This window comes from Poecile atricapillus, chromosome Z, assembly GCF_030490865.1.
Source record: "Poecile atricapillus isolate bPoeAtr1 chromosome Z, bPoeAtr1.hap1, whole genome shotgun sequence".
Lineage (NCBI taxonomy): Eukaryota > Metazoa > Chordata > Aves > Passeriformes > Paridae > Poecile > Poecile atricapillus.
In genome coordinates this window covers 126,481,201-126,497,022 of record NC_081289.1, presented here as the reverse complement: position 1 = coordinate 126,497,022, position 15,822 = coordinate 126,481,201, and the positions used below count along the sequence as shown (strand labels likewise).

Here is a 15,822-nt window from a genome sequence, read left to right as displayed (position 1 = left end):
TTCCCAGGGTCTATTCTCAATAAATGTAAACTGAATGTGATCATTCCTTGAGGAAATACAGAGCAGCATTAATTCACACAGCTCTGGGATTATGGCACAAACAATGCCTTCCCCTTCAGTCCATCTGAGAATGACTTCATACATCAAGTATTGAGCAGAGGACACAGAAATGAATGTCAAGAGGATTTAGCTTTTAGATGTTTGTTTCTTTTAATTATTCTAGAACACTGGTAAAGTATGCTTAGTATTTTAAGTAAATTTTCCTAAATGCTTTTAGATTCTAGTCTCTGACTCCAGTTTTAGAATCATCATGGAATTTAATAAAAATTAAAAGCTGCACTTTGAAAGGGCTCATTTGATGCTGCCAGTTTATTTCCACTTTAACAGAGAAACTCAAAAGAGCTGGCAATATTTATCCTAGAGTGTTTGATTGAAAAGGCTAGTAAAAGGCAAAAGTTCTTTTTTAGGCCTTAAATGAAAAACAGCATCTGAACATAATGAAAGAAATTGTTTTTTGAAAACATTGTAAAACTGAAGATAGTGACCAACAACATTATTTTCCTCATCAACCAATCTTAAAATGGTATTTTCATCAACACTCAAAACTTCTGTCTGCTTTTCCTGCACTTGTGTGTGTTTCACTACACTGCAGAGTACAGTGACATTCACTACCTTTACATACACCAGTGTTTTTCAAGCTTTCACATACTAGAATGCATTTGGTATCTGTCAAACCTATAGCTTTCCTCCAATAAATGAAACCCCTAGTTATCTAAAACGGCACACAGAAACACGTTAAAAAATATTTGATTTGACATTGTAAATCCAGCTGTTTCAGTAGGCCTATCATTCTTTCTTGTTTTGATTCTTATAGTCCTGTCTCCTCAATTTTTGTTGCTTTTATTCCTCATAGTTTTAGAGCCAAGAACCCTCCAGCCTCCATTCCCAAGTCTCCTTCTGTCTTTGACCCCCTACCCTCTGAGGATTTAGAAATATTTTATGCAGTGCATGAATCCAGACCCTTGTTCAGCTTCAATGCAGGAATGCCAAGTCTCATCCTTCCCGATAAGATTTAACCACTGGGGTGACTTATGCTGGCCAACATTATGTTGTCTGCCATAATTTTTCTACATTTAGACGTTTGTGTGTTTCATACAAAGAGAACAGTGCAGCAGTATGTGACCTTTCTTTTAAATTAGCAAAACTGGTAGAATGCTCAAACCTTGTACACTTCACTGTAATAAGAAAAACTGACTGCAACTGGCCTAATGCTCTGAAAAGATTATTAGGAAGGAATTTCAGTGCGTGGTGGCCAAGGGTGTTTTTCCAAGCAGCTCACAGAATAGCCTTTGATTACATGCAGGAAGTTAGCCAAGTTAAGCTTGCTGTTTTGCAGCCATCCCTTCCTCTCTGTGCAACTCTGGAATAGAAACTTCCCAAAATGGTGAGACACAAATAGAGGAAAGAAATACTCAGCTCGGTAAGGTCTTTCCTCGAGAACATCCATTGAAAGAAAAACTGACTAGCAATTAAAATACAGTTTAGATACGGCTTTAACACACACTAATTTCTTCTCTGGAGTTAACACATCTTCCCACTTGGTTTCAAAAAGTGGAGGGAACTCAGGGGGCAAACCTGGCAAGACAAAAGAAGTTCAGTCTCAGATGAATTTGTCGGCAAGTTGTTCCAGTGTTACACCAGTGCAGCTGAAGCCTAAAGTGGAGCACGTTTTTTTTGCTTCCTCGTCTGCTCCCTAGCCCAGAAACGACAAAGTTTCACCAGCATCTTGTGTATCCGTCAATATACACAGACTCAATGGGAAGTAGCTATGCCTGATGAGTGGTAGACAAATGAAGAGGATCTCCTTTTCTCTGGGATTTCTTTTAATGAATTTAAAAATTTCTGCCCAGTTCTGTAGAGAAAGAAGACTAAGTTGAGATAACTGACACCTAGGCTAATCTGCTATTACGGATGATTTGTTGTTCATTGTCATTCCTCTCACTCTTCTTGGTTTTTATTGTAAAGTTTCTTGACTGTGACGCAAAGAATTCCTCTAGTGGCGTTATTGTTATTTTTATTGCAGCAGGTGGTTAAGACCTGGTAAAGAACAGCCATTGCCCTATTTGGAAGAGTATTTTTACTGGCTTGCTAGATGCTTATTTAAAGCAGAAATAGTGGTAGAACAGAGGAGAAAAATTGCTTTGATATGCAATGAATCATTATTCAAGAGTAAGTGATGGAGTGAAAAATAATTTTCCTCTCCTCTCATACACATGCCATCATGAAGTTATTTTTTTTTCCTACCATCTACATATTTAATATCTCTGCTTGCAGAAATGCTGAGATGAAAACCATACTAATAGTAAAAGAAAGTACTAAAAGTTCCTCTCTGGTCTGCAGCACTCAGGCTCCCTAACACTTCCAAAATTCTGTTGTAGTTAACTTTATGAATCCAGCAGAACATTCACAAAACATGCCTAAAATGAGAAACAAGACAGTTAATATTCCAGCACACTATCTATGAATTTATGAAACTGGCATCTCAAGAGTAACTACTTTTGTGAAGTCCATAGCCAGAAACACAAGCCTCAGTTTAAACTCATTTCTTACACAGAAGGTAAGTTTCATGATCCTAAAGGAAATCCCCACAAACTTATAATATATACAAAAAAAACCCCCAAAAAACCCCACCACCCAGACTGTGCAGAAAATAATTTTGGCCATGTCTTCAGTTTAAGCTACTTGGTTAAAATGCATCCACCATTTTCTTAGTATGAGTAACTGAGAGTAGAAAAAGAAAAAAACCAAAACACTAAACCAGAAAAACAAACAAACACAAAAGCAAAAATCCAATCCGAAAACCCCCCAAAAATCATCCCCCGCAAAAGCGCAGCTATATACCTAGATGGAAAAAAATTCTCTACCCGTGAAATTTCCTAATGGTGCTACTGTTTAGAAGCTTAAAAGCACATACTGCCCCCCACCCCCAATACGTGCAAATTCTAAACCATCTCAGGTTTCTGCCAATCTTTCTTTAAAAATCGGTCAGCGAGTCTGGTAAGTTTCATTCAATTTCCGACTCACTTTTAAAGGAAAATGCAGTTTCTGTAAAACTTTTCAATCGCTTGTCTACAAAATAAGCTCCTGTTCCACTCGAGGGTGGAGGGGAGGGGGCGGGGGGGAGCTGATGGAAACAAAAAGGAGACGGCAAAGTTTCGAGCCAAGGCGATGTTGTTTGCACCTCTTAGATCTTACGCTTGGCCCGCTTGACATTCCTCCGCCGCATTCCCTGACGGAACCGCCTCCCGCTGAGGGCGGCTTGCGCTGCATGATGGAAAATGTAGTCTGTCAGGGAAAACCAGCCTGCCGGAGGGAAGCCGCTCCAATTACGGCTTTTGCAGGACACAGCGCGCCAGCGAAGGGCTGCTCGCCGAGCAACTAAGTGCTGTTTTCAACTGCAAGCCGCCAAAAAAATGCCGCTTACAAGCTATAGTTCCGGAATATTTAATTAGTAAAAAAGCATTTGGTTTTAAATTTGATTACTAAAAAATGGTGACTGCTTTACCATGACGCGTCAAAGCGTAATCCCATTCCTGCGATAAAATTCCAAGACACCAAAAATATTTATTTTTAAATATAATTAGTGAAACAGAAGTGTCAGCTGCTCTGCAACGACACGCAGCCCGCAGCCTCTCTGCGCAGAAGGGCGCTGCGGGCTGCCTTCGCTCCATCCCTGCCGTGCCACTCTTCCATGCGGTCGGTGTTCCGGGAGCGGCGGCGGGAGCAGCGCTCCGTGATGCGGGCAGCCCTGGCGCCACGCAGCATATCGGGACCCTCAGCATACACACACATATTTTTTTTCCATAGGGAGGAAACTTAATTTGAAGCGCCGGCACAGACCCGAACGGTACGGTTTTTAAAGATCACCGAAACCCCTGACCCTCCGCTGTGTCACGACATCCTCACGACCCACCTGGGCAAATACGGTGCCTTCATCGCCTGCAATTGACTCACTGCGGGTCCGTGCGGCCCTGCCCCGTGTCTCGATTCTCCCGGAGCGCTTCCAAGCCCTGACATCTGCAGAGCCAACCAGGTGCTGGCACCGGGATGACGACTTTTACCGTACTTCCTCTAATAGAAGGAAAATTAAACTCCCCACAAAACTCAACACCAACACCTCTTGGGGCGCGCCTCACTCGTGTAGCTGAAGAGCTTGTTATATGCACGCACCTCGGCTCCTGTTCCAGAGGCGGACGGAACCACCTCCGCCCGTCGCGGCCCGCCTCTGAAGCAGGACCACAGGCCTTTAACTGCGGCGCGACCGCAGCCCGTAGCACACTTTCCGTCCGTGAGGCGCGGCACGGCGCGCCCCGCCCCTCCGGCTTTCCCGGCAGAGGTGACCGGGTTCAGGCCGCGGCAGCGGCTCCGCCCTCGCATTCCATTCCCTATATGGCGGCAGAGCGGGGGGCGCCGCCGGCCACGCCCCCTTTTCCCACCACGCGCGCGGGGGCGCGCCCGGGCTTCGCGCGTGACATCAACGGGAGAAGAGGCTGGGCAGGCGGAGGTGGGGAGCGCGCGCCACCCCTTCGCTATTCCCCCTCCCCCCCCGCCGTTCTATTTACGTTTGTGACGCCGATTTGCATAAGGCCCCGCCCACCCCGCAGCGGGCAAGGCCCCGCGGCCCCGCCCTCTTCGCCACATAAGGGCAGAGTGGGGCGTGTCCCCGGGGGCTCGCGGGCGCTCGCTGCCTTCCTGGAGCCGTTTATAGGGTACAGCCACTTCCGCTGTCGGCTTAGAAGCGGCGCGATCATGGCGGAGCGCGGTCAGCTCCCCCACCCCGCCAAGCGCCTCTGCTGCAGACCCGGTTATGGCTCGGGCTGCAGGCCGGGGCAGCGGGCGGGCGGCTCCGGGCCTGGCGGCGGCGCGCTCTGCGCCGGACCCTCCTCTGCAGCTGCTGCCGCCGCCCTGGGGCTGCTACCGCTCGGCAAGACCCAGAGCCCTGAGTCCCTACTGGACATTGCGGCTCGCAAGGTGGCGGAGAAGTGGCCCTTCCAGCGGGTGGAGGAGCGGTTCGAACGGATCCCGGAGCCGGTGCAGCGCAGGATCGTCTACTGGTCCTTCCCCCGCAGCGAGAGGGAGATCTGTATGTACTCCTCGTTCAACACCGGCGCCGAGGATCCCGCCGCTGGCCCCGGGGGCGCCGCCGCGCCTGGCGGGGCCATGGACGCCGCCGCCGCTGCCGCCGACGAGAACCGGCTGCCCTTCCGCAGGGGCATCGCTCTGCTCGACGGCGGCTGCGTCGATAACGTCCTGCAAGTCGGTGAGTCACCGGCCGGTTCCGCTCCCGGGCCAGGCCGCCGCCGCTCGGGGCCGCGGCTCTCCCCCTGCGTGTCACCCGTTTGCCGTCCCTCTCCTCTGCAGCTGCCTGCCGGCGGCCCGGCCCGTGCGAGCCTTTCACTCGCCGGCTGTACCATGGGCCGGGCAACTTCCTCTGCCGGTCTCCTCCCCCTCGTGCCCGGGACGCGCAGTGGCTCCCTGCTTCCGTGACACGGACACGGCTCCCGCCTGTCCCTTTAACTCGGAGCCCCGCACCGCGCCGTGCCCGCTCCCGGTAATCCAGCCTGTGTAATCCCGTTTGGCTCTGCCCCCCTACCAGCGTCCACCCCCGGTAATCCGGGTCATCGCTTTTCCCCGAGCCACAATAGCGAGGAGATGCCGCCCCCCCATCCCGAGGGGGACCGCCGGTGGAAATGAATCAGCAGAAGGGCGGCCGGCGGGGGAAGGAGGTGGGGGCGGGATGCGCCGCCGTCCAAAATAAAGACATTAAAGCGGTGCGAGACCCCAGCAGCGGCAGTGCGGGGGGATCCGCGAACAAAGGCATTTCTAGGGCAGCGGCGGCGAGCCGGAGGAGGGGGCGCGATTCGCCCCGCCGGGAGTGGTATGGCTGGAGGGATTGCTTTAGGATGAGCGGCTTCGTGACGAGGGGGGGAAAACGAAGCTCTTCCTCCTACTGGAACAATACCCCCCTCCTCTTCCTCACCCCCAGCCCAGCCGGCTGCCGCTGTTCTTCACCCTCTGCGGGCTCCCTTGGTTAACTCCTCCCTGCCAGTGTTTAAAGGGCTGCAGAGGTTGGTATTCCCCCACTTTTGGGGGGCTGGCTGCCGGGGGCGGCTCCCCTTCCATTCCCTGAATGAAAGAGGAGCCGCCCCCGGCAGACAGTCCCCTCTGCCGGTAGTGATGCTCTTTGTGCGACCCGACCACTTTGTTCTCATTTTCATGTTTATTTGCGTCTTTTTTTTTTTTTCTTTTATCTTTTTTTTTTTTCTTTCAGTTTTCTGTCATTTCCCCTCCTCCTCCCCTGAAAAGGAAAGATAGACAAAAGACGCTGCTGCTTGCCTTTTGTTGACGGCGGTGGCTCGGTGTGTGTGTGTGTGTGTGTGGGGCACCGGGATTCCCCCGTTCACGCTCCCCCAAAACCTTGTTGCTGTCTGCTGCGGGTTTGACTTGCCGGGCACCTTGCAAATGTGCCATCAGTTTTTTTCCCAAAGGGAAGATGTGTCCCTGCTCTTAGGCTCAGTGTCCTTCTTTTCTGCCTAGGGGGACTTACTTTCTTTCTCACTCTCTTTTTTTTTTTTTTTTTTTCCCTTAAATCTAATTAAGTTTCTTATAAATTTCATTTTTTCACTTTCTCATTCTAAAGGGTCTGAGGGTGCATCTGTGGTTCCTCAGGACTGGCAAAACCAGTAGGGCTTTTTTTAGTTTGGTTGGCAATGCTGAGATTTTTTTCCTTTTTGCTTGCACTTGATTCTGTTTGCAAACGATTAGGAATGACAGGAGTGCACACAGGGAGGGTTTCTTGGCTGATTGCGTTTAAGCCAGGAATTCACTGTGAAAATAAAGCCAAGGGGCAATAAATAAAAAATGCAGTCTTCTCTAGGAGGCAGACACCCAGCGTGGACTTTGCTTTGCTTGCTTTCAGCAGCGGAATAGGCCTCAGTGAGTAGTTGTGAAAGAAAAAAAGTAACTTTTGTATGTCTTCAAAGGGGAGGACGTCGAGTAATGTTGGCAAGGGTCAATATGAAGAAAGAAAATATGCATAAATACGACTGAAGTGTTGACTGCTTCTTCTAGAGCCCTTAAATGCATTTCAAACAAATACTGTACCTACTGGTGACAATACATTTGCTTTGTTGTAATCCCCCCCCCCCCCCCCGCCCCTGCTTTATGTGAGCCTCCTATGAAATTCTGTTCAAAAATAGTAGTGGAAACTGGTGATGTAAAAAATGTCAGTTGTTTTGACAGAGGCCTTTGACAAAGGAGTTGTGGAGGACTTGGGTAGGCTGGGTCCTGCTGTAGGAAAGTTCTTGTGTAATTTGGGTAGGTAGCTTAATTAAGACCAGGTCTTGCTGACAAGATACTCCTTGTGAAGCAGAAAGGTGCAACTGTTAAAGGCAATTCAACTCTAGAGTGAGTTATGTTGTGCAGAGAATGGAATTGGTTCCATATAATACAGCCGAATATGTAGCATTGATGAAAACTTAGAATTAAGTTTATGTAAGTGCATGTTTAGTGACAATATAAATGTGAACTTGCCTTCTTTGCAGTAGGAGTAATGGAAACGCTGTAAATATTTACTGTTGAACTATGGAAAAGTGCAGTTATTGGACAAAATTCATTTTATTACATATCAGTTCTAACAGCCTTACTTTTAACCTGAAGTGTTACTGTAAACAGGAGTGTGGGACTTGATTTGAGAGATACATAAATTTCAGTTCAGAAGTAGCTAAATGGCACCATTTTCTTCTGAATTTTGCATTTTTAATTTTTCAGTCTAGCTCTGAATAAACATTCTGACAATTTTATCATGTTAAATTGTTTTAGGCAGAAAGATTTTACAAACCTTGTATCTAAGGTTTGCTAAAAATCTTCATGTGACCTGGCTTCATGCCTACCAACACCGTCTTGTGTGTGTTGTCTTGTTGTAAAGAAAATCCAAAATAAAATTAGGATGATGAATTAATGATACACACAAGTAATGTTCTTGGTAATCAGGCTGTAAGGTTGTCTGCTAGCCTATTTTGTAGTTTATTTGTGCTGTCCTACCATAGTAATTAGCATCAGTTAATTTTGAAAGATTTTTCTCCAAAGAAGATGGCTTCAGAATTCAATTTGCATCTAATTTATTGATGTATTTATATCTTTTTGATATGCTTCAATTGGACATGACAGTTTTTATTTTTTCGTTTATTTTTAAAAAGTCAGAGAATGCAGGCTCCCAACGCAGACCTTCCCAACTGCACAGAACAACTTTTTTACCATGCATCTGTTTAACTTATTTCAAACCAAGTATTTTTAGTAAAAATTACAGTCCAAACAAGAAAGCACTTTGTGAATAAATACAACAGTCTGGCAGGAAGATGAGAAATTGTCTGTGTTTCATTTGGCCAAATTTATGAAGATGCCAGGAGCAGGCAGACAGTTTTAGATGGCAAAGTGTATATTTGGTTTCTGAGGTTAGTCCTGAATTAGCACACAGTACTGTATTGTCGTCACAGCTGTGGCTGTCAAGGTTAGGAAGAGGTGTGATCCCTCAATAGCACAGCTGACCTGGCGAGAGCCCTTAATGCAGCTATTCTAGGAGAAGAAATAAGCCCCTGTGCCTCTGCTGGTATGACTCTTGGTTGGAGAAAGACAGAGGTTGCCTTGGCTGTAGTGCTGTAAAACTCAGCTTCACTGCTGCAGCTGCATTAAAAGTACTTGAAAAATTTTTGATATGTCATACAAATATTCCTACAGTATCCCTGTCTGTTGGTAAATTGAGGTAGGTTTGCCTTTGTTCCATAGACCGTGCTTGCTCATACAGGCCTAGGCCTTTCTTAAAGGAGTTACAACTCTTCCCATGGTAGCATAAAGCCCTGTGACTGAGGTAAGTCATGCCTTTTAGGTATGAATGGCAAGGGAGTGAGTTGGAGGGAAGATATTCTTGGGAAGGGAAAATATAAAGAATTCATTGACTGGCATTTGCCACAGCTCTAGAATATGATTTTAATGTTATAAGATAGAAAGATGCCTTGTCTGTGGAAGGAGGTTCAGCTGGAGAGCATCACTGGCTTGGAGTTGCAGGCTCCTGTTTTGGAAGCCCCTCAGGGATACCCGGTTGGGGGATGTAACCAAAATACTTCTTAGATAAAAGCAAAGTAAAATTTCTCCTTTGTTAAATAGTGGGTAAAAGTCACTGATGTTTCTTTCATTTGTTCTTAAGTTAAAGACTGGAGATTTGTTTTGCTTTCAAAACCAGGAGATGCCATTTTTTTCAGCAGGAGGAAGAGAAGGCTTTAGAAGACAATGTTGGTGGCTGCATGTAATTCTGATGGAATGTATATTATAGTCAGCAGATTTCAGATCCTTTTAGTGGACAATGATTTGAGTGAAATTTTGATTCTTCCTAGCAATTTTTACTGAAAAAAAACCCCAAAAGTTTCTGCTTTTCTGAAATTGCAGAGCAGGTAAAACAAAAATAATTTCTTTTGGGACTCAGTTGTTTGAGTGTCAGTGGTATAACATGAAACACTTTTTTTTTCCTGTTGATAAAACCATACCACGTATTTTATTAGCAAAGGTGGCACAAATGTTATACTGTGCTGTGAGTCAAACTGCAGCTTTGAGCAGATACAGTGCTCCTCACTGATGTGTGCAATATATGTGTAATTGTTCTTGAAACCTGTGGGACAGATGTATTTAGTAAAGGGATTTACTTAATGAAAGTAATACTGAGTTGTATGACAAAATTAAGGCTGTCATTAGTGGCAGTGCAGACACTGTGTTTAGTGTTAACTTCTTTTGACCTGTGATACCAAATTGTTCTGGTATGTGTAGTGACCTTTTTCCAAGGGGAAAAGGTTGTGTTGAGTTCTGCCTATTTGAAGAGGAGAATTTTGTGTGGTGACATGGTGAAAGAACAATCATGTTCTTCCACAATCAGGTTAAGTTGGGGTTTGGTTAGGAATGTATGAGTAAACAAGTAATCCAGAATTTGTTAATACAATATTGTGGTACAGGTGTAAACAAATGATGTCTATCTTTTTGCTGGACTTCTTTTGACTTAATTCCAAGACTAGTAGAATCTTGTGAAAATGCCTTCATCTATTCCAGTTTCAGTTTGCTCTAAGAAATAACTACTGCTCTTTCCAAGTTACAGAACAGAAGCTCATAAGTTAATTTTTAAATATTTCTTCCTGAAAGGGATATGTCTAATGCATTCCAGTTTCCTTGGTCAATTTGGAGTGCAATGTGTTAATTGGGGAATATGTGAGCTATTTTCTGTGTGTGTGATCTAATACACTATCCTTGACCTTGAATCATTTCTCTGGAAACTCTGAAAAAAAAGATGGAGCTAAAGAAGTAAAATAGCTGTCTTTCAATACCACTGAAGGTGGGAAAGCTTTGTAAATCATCTCCTGCCTTTAATTCAGGCTTTCTAAAAATAGCTAATCTGTATTTCAAGAGAATGTAAGTATTTAAGAGTGATTTCAAGATATGAAAATAAAACTTGTGTATACTATCTTATGTAATGGTGAATAATAGGATAAATGTAATTGGACAATGCTAATACTGCTTTAGAATTAATTAATTTTTTAAGGAAAATAATTGCTAATCACTGACTGTCGCAATTTTGAAAACAAGAAATCTTTTATACAGGAGTGTTGTATTTGGTTCATGTAACAAAATTTTTCATTGTTTGTTTTAGGTCAATTTTCATGTTTCTTGTATTCCATTTTCCCCTTAATTTCAAGATTTTCCTCACATCGAAGAAAACAATTTTCATTTTCAAAGCTTCCATTCCTTTTAGAAAGATGTTTTGGTATGTACCAATGTTTGAATTTGAGCCGCTTGTCATGCCAGCAGCTGATGCCTGCATTTACTCTCTCTCCCTGTATGCTAACTTTCAGAGGTGAACTATTAATTAAACTCAAAATCTGTGCGTGAGGGTAGGCTGGGGCTGTTGGGATGGAGAATATCAGACAAACTGGTTTCCCTAAAAATCATAAGCTAGTTGCTGCATTTTGCTGTATCATTTGCTTTTATAAATGAACCTGTTAAAATCAAACCATTACTTAAGCCTCTGGTCAAGTTCTAATTTAAAAAATTCAAGTGAAAAAATGTGCTAAACTGTCACATGCAGTTCTTACTGTTGAAGGATGAGCTATAGTAGATGGCATATTCTAAGATAATGTCTTCATGAGTTCAATTTAAGTTTCACCTGCTATCTAGGTAATCAGTGATGTCAAGATAATGTGTGAAGTTTTGTAGTAGTGTAAATATGAATGCAAAGTTACAGTAGTATAGGAAAGCAGCTGACACTTCTTGCTTTCCGTTTAGCTTATTTTCTGCAGGGGTTAGGTAGGAGAATTTACTGTATCTTTAAAAAAACCCAGAAGCCAAATCAAAAAAGGACCACACTATTTTAACTGACAAAAGCTATCCTATTTTATGAATATGCTGTCTGTGACATGAACTAATTTGAAATCTTAAAAAGCTTTCATGTGCAGCATGGATACAGATTTAATGTGAATTCTGATTGCCTGGAATGCAGTCAGCCTGACAGCACGTGAATACTTGAGTGCTGTCCAACAACTGCACTTGTTCTGAGAGATCTGTCTCCTTGAACTTCCAGTTTTTCCTCTTGGTTTACTGTCCAAGACGACATATGTAAAATGTTCTCAGCTGGGTATGTATGCAACCCTTGATGTGGCTTCATTACCTTCTGTGACCTGGATCACTAGTGATGTTGGCTGGTGCTGTACACTGGTTTGCATTCTCCTTCCAGCTACATGACAATTACCATGATTTATGTGATGGCCTTGCGGCACATTACCGTACTGTCCTCTGAAGCAGCAACATGCATCCAGTCTTTGCTGCCTTGGCCCTGCTGTGGAGGGCTGGAAAGTATGGAAAAGCTGAGATATAAATCACTATCTTAAAATAGTTGTTTTCTGACTGAATTCTGTGCAAGTGTGCAATCAGACTGGAGGAGTCCAGCCTTCTAATAGTAACTACAGTGTAGAGAATTCTTTTGTGGTTAAGTCAGAACTGATAAAAGGCCTGCTGTAAGAGCTGAGTGGGCATACAAAAGACTTCTCTGATGTGACACAATTTAGTACAGACTAAAGGGTCTCCTAATGTTTGGAAGGATTTTTACCAACACTTTATTAAACACCTCTGAAAAGTGAAAACCAAATTGTCAAAGAGGGCAGATTTCAGCAATGTTTAAAGTATGTTTTAAAGTAATTGTGATGCACATCATTACATGCTTTAAATAGGAGAGTGTGATTTTTTAATTTCTTGCTTTAAAGGTTATTTATTTATTTACTTATTATTTTTTTCACTCTAAGCCTTCATTCCTCTTTACAAGTGAATATATTTGACAGTCTTGAAATACGTGGAAGTTTTGCTTTGGAAATGCAAGGCAAATGGCTGAAAAAGTTAGACGCTAATTGGAAGTATGCAGTAAAACCTGTCAGTAAGTTTAAATTTGCACTAGTAGAGCTAGCTGATCAGATAAATAGGAAGCTCATTTACTGAATTAATGTTCTAAAAATTCAGGTGATTTACCTTTTATCGTAGTTTATTTAACAATCCATCTGTTTACATAAGTCATCTTTCATTGTTAATTGGTGTCAGACCTTTAATACATTTTGGGATCATTGGAAAAATAACAGAGGAAATGGCATAGTAAGATATTTCACAGAAGTATATGTTAATATATATTTTTGTGTGTTTTTTCTTTATTTTTTCACAAAAGTTAGTTGCATTCAAAGGATTGTTTTAAAGGCCTGAAAAATCAACTGTTGCGTAACTGTATGACTTCGAAGAAATAAGACACTTTGTTGTATGTGTGCCAAGTTTAACTGCTAGCTGGCTACTGACAGCCCATAGTAATGCAGTGACAGTGCAGGAACTATGCAGGAATTGTGCAGCTGTCTACAATGTTTAATTTACACTGACTAATGGAATAAAAAACATTAGACCATCAAGGCATTTAAAATTGGATAAACCCTTATAGGATGTGAGACAAATATACAGCCTGTAACAGAGTAGAGGATCAAATCTGCATGTATTCTAATTATGTAGTGTTTTTAAGCTTGTGTTAAAAGCTTAGCTTTGGGTTAAAGGCTTCAGCAGTGCCTCTCAGATTTGTTTCTGTATGCTTAGGGTTTGACTCTTTTTTTATGCTAGTGACCTGCCTTCTTTTTGCATAGCAATGTTCCTTTATATGTGCAAGGCCTAGTGGCAGCACAGACTTTTTAAACTCGTTGCTTCTATCTTACCCTTGTCAAAAATGGCTTCTGAGCTTTATTATTAGTTTTTAATTTCTGCATTCAACTTTGATATTTTGACTAGGCTGAAGTGCATGGAGCATATTCAGTGCATGGTCCATATTCAGTGATTAATGATGGGATTAATAGTATGTTTGTCAGTAGTATAAATAAATACAGGTAGTGTGGTCTTTAGAGTTTCATATGCTTACTTGTTGGTCCTTTCTATCACTTATGTGCAGCTGTGACTATGAAAGGATAGCAAATAAAATCTGTGTTAAGATTTCTTTACCAAATACACTTACAGATAATCTTCTAGGATATTCTGGAAAATGTGAGGAAATCAGTTGAGTAGAGAGCTGTACTGTAAGCTGTTGGTTGCTTCCACACCAGTTCCATCAGAATGATTTCCTCTTGGTGGAATACAATGCAGTGTTTTGGGAGGATGGAAAATAGTCTTAGTACAACACTCATTTGCATATTTACAAAGCTGGTCTTAGTGACAATGCTTGCTGGATTAAACATGGTTTATTCTTCTTTAGGACAATTCTGCAGAGTCTGCTGATTTTAAAAGTTCAAGAATAGGGAAAAATCAATAGCTTAAATGAATTATGTAACATATTAGAAGAAAAAGAACTGGAACACTTTTATTCTGAAATACCTTTATTACCACTGACAGCTGGGACAACTGGTGGTGCTGCTGCTGTGGTACATGCAAAATGAGTCTCAGTTCTTCCACTGATTTAGATCGTAAACTGAAACCTTGCAAACTGTGTATGGTTAGTGTCCTGGGGATAAAGTATCAAGTATATTACATTCTGTTTCTGAATTTAGTGTAGCTATATTATACAGAAGCCCAAAACTTCAACTTTGCTTCCTCCACAGCAGGCGGATGACATAAAATGCACGTCTGTTTTTATCTTTTTGTATTGCAAGCCATGATATGTGAGAGCACAACCATGCAGCTTTCCTGGTCAAATATGAATGCGTGAATTAATAGAGGTGAATTCAGCTCAATGTGCTAATGCATGAATGGCAGGCAGTGACTAAGACTGGGACATGGTGTAACAGATGCTGTGACAGTCTGATGGGATAAGGAAGCTGAGAATAAATTCATTAGTCATATGTATAAATTTTAGAAGCAGGGTACCCCTTAGTTTTACTGACAGTTTTGAGTGATCAGTTTTTAAATTGTCATGTATCCTGGCAGTAGTTTACAGGTTTGATTTCTAGGTAATTTTCTAGATGATAAATGTGGCTGTTTGGTATTAGGGAGCAAAGAGGAGTTTAGGAGCAAACAAGAGTTTGTCTTACTGAATAATATATGCTTAATGAGAAGAAAGATGGTAAAATGCTGAGTAAAATGGTTTATAGATGAGATGCCAAGAAGAGAAGTGGGGAAGTCGTATTTCCTAGGGTAAGATAGAGGTCAAAGACCTCAGTAGATGCCTGATGAGGTATATTTAAGGAGGATGTAGTCTGAATGACTGTTCCCCCTATATGCTCTACTTTTAATGGGTATTATCAAAAGCATGGAAGCTGATAGACTTTTTCCTACAAAATGAAACACAGCATTCAAGATGGGAAATAGGTTAGCAGACAGTAACTTAGCTCTTCTGTAGCTTTTGATACTGTAAAATAATTTTAAGTTAGGAAATAGGTGTCCTCTCACTTTTTCAACCTTTTGTTCCAATTTCAGTTTTATAAATAAGAGATATATCTGTTGCACAAAGGTAATGCTCCGATTTTTCAGATAATGGTGATGTGTATTTGAAGGGTGTTTGTCAGATTTTACTTTAGCAGAAGGTATTTCTGTTAAGATATGATGAAAGCCTGACTGATGGTATAACAAAACCAGTGACTTCATCTTGTACAACTGTTTGAAAGAGATTTTTTCATAGCATTAATTTTTCATTGATAAAATAGTAAAGTCTAACTGAATTTCTTTCACTATAAGCTGTTTACAAATTGTAATTTAAATCTCCTGAGCAGACTTTAAATGGCTTAGTTTTAAAGCATTGTATATTGTAAAAAGGACTTGTTTTCTTATTTTGGTCCCCTCCCCACAGTAGTGAATATTTATGGCACCCAGACTTGTGAACAACAGATTTTTTTTTCCCCTGGAACCTATATATTGTCCTGACCTGGGATGGGGAGTGCAGACAAGAATCTGATGAAGAGTGATACACAGCTTCATTGGACAGTTCTTCAGACAAAAGTAGGAAGGGGAAAGAGGAAGACAACTGTCAGAGTTGCTGCAGTGGTGATCAGAAGGCCTAGAGAAGTTTTTCTGCTGATAGAGGCCATATGGAAGACAAACTTAAACACTGGTAGGGGGTATAAGTGGTAAAGACTAAAAACGTAGGACAGATGCAAGCATTGTAATCTCAGTACTGAAGAGATACAAAATCTTGTACTTAAAGGGAAGGACTTGTGTCAGCCCAGCAGGACAAGTAAGGTTCCTGCTGTTGTCAGAAAGCTGAATATTCCTAGTATGTAGAATGCA

General features: G+C 42.4%; 1 protein-coding gene across 2 annotated transcripts in view; it reads left to right on the top strand.

Moving 5' to 3' along the window:
- The first annotated feature begins 4,742 nt into the window (after positions 1-4,742).
- Positions 4,743-15,822, top strand: part of ZSWIM6 (zinc finger SWIM-type containing 6) — a 116,370-nt gene continuing 105,290 nt past the window's right edge. For both annotated transcript variants that reach the window (XM_058865384.1, XM_058865382.1), the window contains exon 1: positions 4,743-5,320. In XM_058865384.1, the coding sequence (XP_058721367.1) occupies positions 4,810-5,320 (511 nt within the window). In that variant the 5' untranslated portion in view covers positions 4,743-4,809. The remainder of the gene's footprint in view (positions 5,321-15,822) is intronic.